This window comes from Primulina tabacum, unplaced genomic scaffold (genome assembly GCF_025594145.1).
Source record: "Primulina tabacum isolate GXHZ01 unplaced genomic scaffold, ASM2559414v2 Contig429, whole genome shotgun sequence".
Classification (NCBI taxonomy): domain Eukaryota; kingdom Viridiplantae; phylum Streptophyta; class Magnoliopsida; order Lamiales; family Gesneriaceae; genus Primulina; species Primulina tabacum.
Window position 1 is genome coordinate 24,289 of NW_027459746.1, and position 9,721 is coordinate 34,009.

The window sequence follows — 9,721 nt, forward strand, 5'->3', positions numbered from 1 at the left end:
ACTAATGAGACCGTCTTACACAAGTTTTTGTCCAGAATTTAATTGTGAAAAATATATTGATCGAGGAGAATCCGAATCTCCATTTGTAACTGATAGATTTAGATATTATTGATATGAATGAATGAAATAAGACATGGATGAAATAAATCTTGAAACTAAATTGAGATTAAAATAGAATGATAATTATATTTCATTCCAATTATTCATGCATAAAGAAATGGAAAAAAATGAATGAAATTATTTTTAATAATCAAATATTTTTTAACTAAAATTCAAAATAATAATTTACTCAAGATATGTTATTATTATTATTATTATTATTATTATAACAAAAATGCTAATTATTGATGTCTATTAATTATTTTAAATTTAATGTTATCATATAATTATATTATTATTATTTTATTTGATAAAATAACTATCATTCAATAAAATATTATAATAATTAATATCAACTAAATATTTATTTTATGTTTTTTATTTTTATTATATGTTTATATATTAATATTATTATCATGACTATTGAATTATTATTTTATTATTTTAATTATCAATATTAACATTATCATTTTATTATCATCATTTTATTTATTTATAATTAATGTAATATTATATTATTTTGTTATTTTTAGTCTGATATATAATGTTTTATTTATTATTATAATTATCATAAAAATAAAAATGCCTAAAATGATAATCATATTATATATTATTTATTATTATCAATTTATTATTATTATTATTATTATGAAAATATATATTTAGTTAGATTAAATAAAGTAAATTTTTTATAAAATATGTCAGAATTGAAAATGATCATCACATCCAGAATATATGGAATGATCCTTTCCATGAATATGAGAATTGTCATTCTTATTTGAATGAGCATTTCCATTGTAATGTCTTACCAAACATTAATATAGAGAGTTAGACAAGAATGCTAATTTAATTATCATTTTATTTTCTCCTGTCAGACATAGTTTGGAGTTCGATTAGGCTTCTTTTTGGTTTATCACTTAGCAATTATTCAACATTATTCACCATTTAGTTTTGCCTGTGAATATGAGAACAGTACAGAAAAAATGATCCATTCTTTATGTAAAATAATACCCTCATTTCCCCTGATTTCACTTAACTTGTGTCAGTTCCATCAAATGTCATGAATTCCCATTATTTTAGCACGATTTTCACTCAAGTTGATATTCATGCAGTTAAATCTTGTACACAAGGCTAAGCCTTGTAATTGAACATGGAGCTTGTGAGCTTTTTTCACAGTTTAATCCTATTTATATTTCTATAATTAAAAATCATGAATTGTTTAATGGGACTAGGAGTTTATGAGCTTTTTCACAGTTTGTTTAATCCCATCTAGGAAAAAATATAAACATTTACACAGAGAAAAATGGGGTAAAAGAATATGGAGAATATCAATGAAACTGAAACCTGATAAGAAGCCTCACATACTTAAGTTTCTGACCCTTTTTGTCATACAGTGTGATACTCACGGGAAATTTAGGGTCCGATCCACGCAAGCGTCACTAATCCAGACACGGGCTTCAAAATTACCCTGGGCCTGAAATCACAAATAAGACCGTTAGGAGGGGGCCAGGAGGGTGTCCCGGCGTAGCCCCTCCGATGCTCAAGTCAGAGACTGAGGATGTATGGGGTGAGCAGCTAAGGGCGCTGCTGAAAACAATATAGTGAATCCAATAATCATACGCTCCAACCTGGTATTTATAGGAGAATACCTGGGCTTGTCATGACCCATTCACCTGTGGGCCTTAATGATGGGCCGGGAATTTGGGCCGGATCTTGATGGGTTCATCCCTGAGTACAGTGCTAGATTGTCTTCACGGGATAGACGAGAAGGATCCTCATTAAGGAGTCGACAAAGGTCTCGCTCGCCCCCTAGGCGTGGTCAAGACCCTCCATGGATAAATCAGAGGATGGGTGAGCAGAGAGGGGAAGGTGGATGTCAAGATGTCCCTCAGGAGCTCGTGGAACCGAGGAGGTGTTGAATTTTATTTTCCTGCTAAGGCATCGCCTAGCAGAAGAGTTAGAGGGTGGAGGTGTTGAATTTTATTTTCCTGCTAAGGCCCGGTTTAGCAGTGGAGTTATGAGATGATGAGGTGAGAGTTTGATTTTTCCTGCTAAGGCCCGGCTTAGCAGAGGAGTTAGAGGGTAGGGGTGTTGATTTTATTTTCCTGCTAAGGCATCGCCTAGCAGAGGAGAAGAGTGGATGAGGAGAATTAAATTTATTTTTCCTGCTAAGGTGTCACCTAGCAGAGGAGTTAGAGGGTAAAGATGTTGAGTTTTTATTTTCCTGCTAAGGCATCGCCTAGCAGAGGAGCAGAGTTTGGGAAGAGAAAAATTTATTTGGTTAGTCGATAACAAAAGATGTTTACGGGGAGCAGAGTTTACGGGGATCGACCTGCCCGGTCAGGTCGCGGGGATCGACCTGCCCGTTCAGGTCGTGGGGGTGTAGGGGCAACGCCCCCATAATTTTTTCAGAAATCACACAATCATTCGCAAGGGAATATATCAAATTTCTCAACGTATCGGACGAGGCGAAGGCGTGGCCGAGGGCGAGCCTGTGGCGCGAGGGCAAGCGAGTGGCGGGCAGGCAGGCTCTCGGCGAGCTGGCGTGGTGAGGGCGAGCTGGCGTGGCGTGGCGGGGGCGAGCAGGCGCTCGGGCGAGCCGGAGTGGCGGGCGAGCTAGCGTGTGGAGCTCGGGCGCGCGGCGAGCAGACGCTCGGCGGGTGAGGGCGAGAGCGGCAGGCGAGGGGCTAGGGGCGAGCTGGAGTGGCGGGCGAGCTGCGGGGTGCGGGCGAGCTGGCGTGGCGTGGCGCTGGCGAGCAGGCGCTAGGGCGAAGGCATGGAAGAGGGCTTGAGGGCGAGCCTGTGGCACGCGGGCGAGCCGGCGCCCGGGCGAGCAGGCAAGCATGGTGCGCGAGGGGGCGAGTGCTTCGGCAGGGCACCGGACGAGCTCGGTGAGGGCGTGGCGCGCGGGAGCTGTGCGGCCGCGCGGGGCGAGCGCGCGAGGGGGCGAGGCGCGCAAGGGCGGACGCACGTTGTTGGGGCTGGCGTGCAGGCGGCGAGGTGATGATGAAGCGGTGCTAGGATTGACATTTGATTTGTTTCCAACTTTTTGGAGACTGACGGAGGGGTGGAAGAAAATGCACAACTCACATGTTGTAAACCGAGAACAACGCAATCAATCGAACTTTGAACCTACAGTTCAGTTCGACTCGGGATGGGGAGACTGGTGATACCCAGGGATGAACCCATCAAGATCCGGCCCAAATTCCCGGCCCATCATTAAGGCCCAGGGGTGAATGGCCCATGACAAGCCCAGGTATTCTCCTATAAATACCAGGTTGGAGCGTATGATTATTGGATTCACTATATTGTTTTCAGCAGCGCCCTTAGCTGCTCCCCCCATACATCCTCAGTCTCTGACTTGAGCGTCGGAGGGGCTACGCCGGGACACCCTCCTGGCCCCCTCCTAACGGTCTTATTTGTGATTTCAGGCCCAGGGTAATTTTGAAGCCCGTGTCTGGATTAGTGACGCTTGCGTGGATCGGACCCTAAATTTCCCGTGAGTATCATGGAGTATTCAGAAAATAGATTTTCACGTGACCTCCAAAGGTCATAAATTTTTTTATCCTTGATGTCATGTTGTCTGTTGTACATCTTCATTCCACGGCAACCAACCGACAAAAATTCCTCGTGCTCAAGGCGATTTTATGTACCACGGTCATGTTTTCCTTATTCTTGATCATCAGAATATAATTTCGATTTTTCTATACTAATCTAGTAAAATTCACCTCAAGCTCGATACAGAACTAACCTGCATATTAAAAGCAATCATCTGAGCTCCGTGCATCCATCCAATAGTCGGGTCAAAATTTGATGATGTTACTCGTGTTCTCTTCGGAAATACCCTCAAAATATTTTTTGAGAGAACCTGAAAAAGGTAAAAAATAATAAAAGAAAACTGACAGTTCGACCAAAGTTATTTTTTAAAATTTTCATAAAAAACTAACAGGTAACAAGTTTTACGAATTAACTCAAGCGTATCTATGAGCGAAAAAAATAGCGTACCTGACATCATCCATTGGATAAGATGCTGCAGCCCTTTCAAGTGTTTGTTCACTCAAACTAAGTCGATTAACTTTACCACTACCATTTCTAAGTGCATGCTTCAAGCCTTTTTTTACCTTCCCGGCATGAATGGCGATCAACCGCTTATATTCTGGTGCCGACATATTTCCTGATTTTTGTCGATGAAAACCGATATCTTCATCGTCTTGATCACTGTCGCTCTGATTTTCATAAGAAAGCATACGATCAACTAAAAAGTAGAATGTTATAAAACAAAAGATTTGGCATTTACGATCATTGGATAGTGTGTGTGTCATATAGGACCCTCTAGGTCAACTGTAAAAATGCTTCTGGTGTCTATCATCAGGTGTAATAGAGAAATAGAATGCCGGTGCAAACCAATACCCCTTAACCTAATATCTCAGCCAAGACTGGAAATCCTGGCCCATAAAGCTCGACCTGATTCATGTTTATTATCCACGCCAGGCATATAATCAAGAGTTTAATTCCGGGTAACATGAAAAATGATTAGGTAATTAAAAGATATCCAAATTTTTTCTATTTCAGATTTTGCATATTTAAGAAATGTTGCATAGTTAATTGTTTCTACCTTATCATAAGCTTCGGGCTCATTACTTCAACTTCAAATGTAATATCTTGATGATACTTGGTACTCTTGGGGATTAACTAGGTAACTATCATTGCTCCGTGCGTGCCTCAATCCTTTCTGCGACTTCCCAGTATGAATAGCAGTCAAACGCCTAAATTCCGGCACGACCATAATGCCTGACTTATGTTGCATGGAATCGATGTTGCCTTGATCACTCTCGCTCTGACATTTCAGAAAAGTATGAGTGTATTAGCACCTAAATAGATGAAAATTTGCCTTTACCTTGTTCTTACACAATAGAACAAGAATTTGAACTAGGTGGGGCATAGAATAAACCCCCGTCTTACATTGACATAGGCTTCAAGTTCAGCTGATGGATTTGACGTCTCTCTCATTGTTAATTAATCTTCGTATGATTCCTTTTTCATTGGCGATGAAAAATGTTGATCCTTGGTATTCTTTGTTTCAAGATACTCTTCTGGATCATCAAAACTAAAATCATTTCTCAACATATGTCTCAGGTCTTTTTTCGCCTTTTCAGTATTAGAAGCAGTTAAACGTTTAAATTCTGGTGCAGCCATGTTGCCTGGCTTCTGTTGAATTGAATCGACGTCATCTTGATTACTGTCACTCTGATATTTCAGAAAAAATACAAGCACATGAACACTTAAAAAGTAGAATGACATAGAGATGACTTTTATATTTTTTTAAATGACACATCAACATGCTGTGCCATGTAGGTTCCACATGTTAGTGGTTTAAATGCTCCTGTTGTCTTTCGTCAAGACTCAAGTGTAATATACAAGGAGCCTTCAGTTTACCTTGTTACTGGCTAAAAGTTCAGATGTAGGGGATAATGTCTCCCTGAGCGACAGTTCATCTTCCAAGGAATCTTTTCCCCTTGGTAATGAAATATCTTGATCCTGGGTATTTTTTGTATCCAAGTATTCTTTGGGATTAACAATATTGCAATCGGTACTTGGTGTGTGCCTCAAGCCTTTTTGAACATTCCCAGAATTAATAGCAATCAGACGCTTGAATTCTGGCGTGGACATATTGCATGATTTTTGTTGAATGTGATCCATATCATCTTGATAACTGTCACCCTGATTTTCAGATCGATGGTGTAAGCACATTAGCACCAATAGTAAAATATATATAGAAAACATTTTTTTCATTCCTTGTTTTGTTCCAAATAATGCACCAAGAACATTAATTAGATCATGTGGTGCCATGTAGGTCCCACATGTAAATGTTATAAATGTTCCTAGACTTTCATAGCATAGAAGAAGCCCTTTTACCTTGACCTCAGCTTCAAGATCAGCCGAAGGATCTAACATCTCCTTAAATGATAATTTATCTTCGGAGAAATCTTTGTCAATTGGAGATGGAATGTCATGATGATTGATACTATCTGATTCATTACCATGATCGCTGCCATTTCGTATTGCAGGCATCAGACCAAGTTTCGCTTTCTCGGTATCAATAGCTGTTAGGCGCTTAAATTCTGGTGTTGTAATATTGCCTGATTTTTTTCTCAATGAATTTGATATCTTCATCATCTTTACCGCTATCACTCTAATGGTCAAAAGAAGTACAATATTAGCACCTGGTGTTGAATATGATAGACATACCTCAATGTCATTCTCTATTCATTAATTCTCTATTCATTACAGGATGTCAGGATAAGACAGCATTAATTATAACTAGGTCATACGGATAACATATTATCAAGTGCAATAAAGGAGCCTTCACGTTACCTTGTCATCGGCTTCAGGTTCGGCTGTAGGTTCTGACATCCCCCGTCCCCTCGTCAACAATTCATCGTCAGATGAATCTTTCTCCCTTGGTGACAAGACATCTTGATCCTTGATAATCTTTGATTCTAGGTACTCTTTGGGTGGTTTGGTTGAAAGTATAATTTTATGCTTCAATACCTCGGGTGATGGAAATTCGTCCGAGCATGCTCACTCAGGGTAATAGAGCAAGTCTCCAAAAATTTGTAGAACCATCTAAGAATGAAATGTAACTCTGATCACAATCAGAACACAATCAAAAAATTCAAAAAAAACACAGACAGTCAATGTCGAAGAAATGTTACCTCTGCAACTTTAGCTTGAAGTTCCGGTGTTAGATGATCCTCTAAAGTGATTATTACTGGGTACGGAGATTTAACAAAAGCATGCTCTTTAATAGACTTCAAGCATTTCATGAGTGGTATAGGAGTTGTTAGGGTTCTGCGGATCAATTCAGAGTCGAAATTATTTGATAATAAGAAACAACAAAAATTAACAACGAGAAGATTCCGTAAGTTTCCACAGAGGGGAGAAGAAACCAAATGGCTTGAATAGTAATTAAATTTGAGTCGGAAAAATAGGAACTTGAATTGAACTTAAGCCTGTTCAAAAAACTTTTGAGCCAAAATTGAGCAAGGTTCGAAGACGAGACATTGGAATTATGAAAAACTATTTTCAAGTATTTGTGACAGAAACCTCTTGCCTATGCCAGGTGTACAACCAACTTCTAACGGGCTTTCAGGCACATCGCCTGTTTGAACACCCATTGTAGTAACGAATTTCACAGTAAAAGTATTGCATATAAAGATGCTTACAGAAGTACGTGTGACTTGATTTGGTTACTCAAATTTCTCTTTAATAACAATGTTCATGGGGTTGTGCCTCTTTCTTGTGAATGACAAGTGAAATTGAAATATCAGAATTACAAGAATATAGGATCTTACCATACCTTCCATGAAGAACATGAATTTTAGCTTTTGCAGAATTTGGCCATAAGTCGAGTTATATTCCCCTCGCACCATTTTCCAGAGATTTAATGATTGGGATTTCACTACAGTCACTGCTTAACTGGTTTCCAGTTAAATAGGAATTGTGACCTGTATATATGAAATAATGTTGCAATGGCGCAGTCATATCTTGGTATACCTGGAGTTGTATAAAATGTCAAGGTAATTGTGAGATGATTCCACTTCAAATGTCTGTAGTGTTAGTCATTGAATCGATGCTTATCAAGGCATCACATCTCAACATCTATTGGTTTGATTCGAATACTGTGTATGATTTTTCTCAGAAAACTGCCTGTTTGATGAACCAAATTTTCCATCTTCTCTATTTTTTTTCCAGAAAAATAATTACTGATAAATCCTTATGCCTGAACCCTTTACAAACCGTCTATTTCACAAACAGTAGCAGTTCTTTGATTTTCAAAGAAGATAGCATGCCATACAATATGCACAAGTTACTGATTTGAATCTTATTGCAGTTAAAAATATGATATTGAATAATTCACTTACCATCAGCTAGAATACTTCGTCAGAAAAACCGTTCACTCCAACAATCAAAAGATCTTAGGCAATGACCGGATCATTATTACTCTGAATCTCAATACCTCTTAATGCTAATTGAGTAAAAACACTTTTCCAAAAGTTCGACGCAGAAGTAAATGTGGCATTATAATCTTTTCTCACCACTTAACAAACCTCAACGAAAGAGCGTAAGTGTACTTCATACACATACTCACACAACGAAAACCATGAGTCGTAGTAACTTACAAAACTTAAGCATGTATTCTTAAAATCTAACACATTCTTACAACTCAAAAGCAACACTGAATATGAAGTCAACCACTAAACTTTTGTCCAAAATCATAAAAGCTTCTGCAATTTCAAACATTATCCATAATAAGATATGTATTATCCCGGATAAGATTCCAAATTCCGTTCAAAGCTCTTGTTTGAATGGATTTTTACTAGAATTGTCACGATTCACGACTAAGAATGTGTTTACAGTTCCATTCAGAGTGGATAAATACATACACTCAGTATACACTATACATTCAACAAAATAAGAGAAATGAAGAAGATTAACCTGATAGATAATCGGATTGTTAAGATCATCTTGGAATAGAAAATGGAAGAAGTCGTCAAGGGTAAGGCCTGGGCGCGGGCGCTTAGCCGAATGGTGGCGGTGGCGGAACACTCCCTGTATTATCGCCTCCGCATCCGCGGCCGTGCAGTCCACCTCCTGCTGATACTCAACCAAAAACTTCAAAAGCTGATCAGCCCTCATGTGGGCCCCGTCCCCCACGTACCGGACAAACGCTGCCCTCACGTCCGGCGGTGGCTCGGCCTCGCTGATCTTGAACTTCCGATTGAAACACCCAAACATTTTGTAATAATTGTAACTACCCATTATGATTCCCGCCAAATCTGGATGTATTGTATGCGAAAATCGATGCTCGCGGGCCATCAAGTGATCTGATCGTGATGGTTCGAAAAGCTGGTCGTTCGAAGCATCGTTAATGGCGTCGGTTGGACGAATCCATTAGCTGCGTGGATGAAAAATGGGGAAGAAAATGATCGAAAGCATCTGCATGCAACATGAAATTCAAAGGGGGGAAGAGAGAATTGGGAATTGAAGAGGGGAAGGAAGAAAGCTACGTTTAAGGAGTTTTTGAAGCTTGATCGTTGCTGACGCAGGCGCGAATCTATTTCTCGGGCTTTATTCCATTTCCTAATATATAATTAATATTTCAATAAGATTTTTTATTTACTATTTTTCAGAATTTTATATTTCTTTGGTAATTATTATCATTGTTATTTTATTTATTTATTATATTACTATCACTTAGTGATAGTTATTATTTTTAACTTATTAATATAAATTTTATTATAATTTTTTATATTTTAAAATTTTGAAATTATTAAATTTTTATTAATTTTATTTATTATAAAAAATAAATTATAAATATTTATTATCAAATAATTTTAAAAATTAAAAATGAGAAAAAATATATAAATAAATAAAAAGTTGAGAAAATCGGAATGATAAAATCCAACCAACTAAAATATTTTTTTCACTCTCACCTCATTTACCCTAAGCTTTTAAAATTTTATAAATTGTTTCAAAAACATTAGTAAAAAAATCTCAATTATAAATTAGAAATAATTTTAGACGTTTATATTTTTAATTAAAATATGAAAGCGTCAAT

At 38.0% G+C, this 9,721-nt stretch overlaps 1 protein-coding gene and 1 pseudogene across 1 annotated transcript; both read right to left on the bottom strand.

Annotated features, from left to right (window-relative positions):
• Window positions 1–1,033: 1,033 nt before the first annotated feature.
• LOC142534215 (phosphoinositide phospholipase C 4-like) lies at window positions 1,034–4,572 on the bottom strand. The gene is made up of 4 exons (XM_075641147.1): window positions 4,518–4,572; window positions 4,110–4,354; window positions 3,851–3,967; window positions 1,034–1,054 (listed from the first exon to the last, which is right to left on the bottom strand). Exons 1-4 carry the CDS (start codon window positions 4,570–4,572, stop codon window positions 1,034–1,036), a joined length of 438 nt encoding a protein of 145 aa, XP_075497262.1.
• Window positions 4,573–5,115: 543 nt separating this feature from the next.
• LOC142534211 (phosphoinositide phospholipase C 6-like) lies at window positions 5,116–9,163 on the bottom strand (annotated as a pseudogene).
• Between the last annotated feature and the right edge of the window lie 558 nt (window positions 9,164–9,721).

What these genes read in the sequence shown, in the direction of transcription:
- LOC142534215 (XM_075641147.1), bottom strand. Translation starts at nt 4,572, where the DNA reads ATGAATCAGGTCGAGCTTTATGGGCCAGGATTTCCAGTCTTGGCTGAG. An exon ending in AGTCTTGGCTGAGATATTAG is followed by an intron (nt 4,355 to 4,517) that starts GTTAAGGGGTAT and finishes TCTACTTTTTAG; the next exon opens with TTGATCGTATGCTTTCTTAT. An exon ending in TGATTGCTTTTAATATGCAG is followed by an intron (nt 1,055 to 3,850) that starts GTTAGTTCTGTA and finishes TCATATTCACAG; the next exon opens with GCAAAACTAAATGGTGAATA.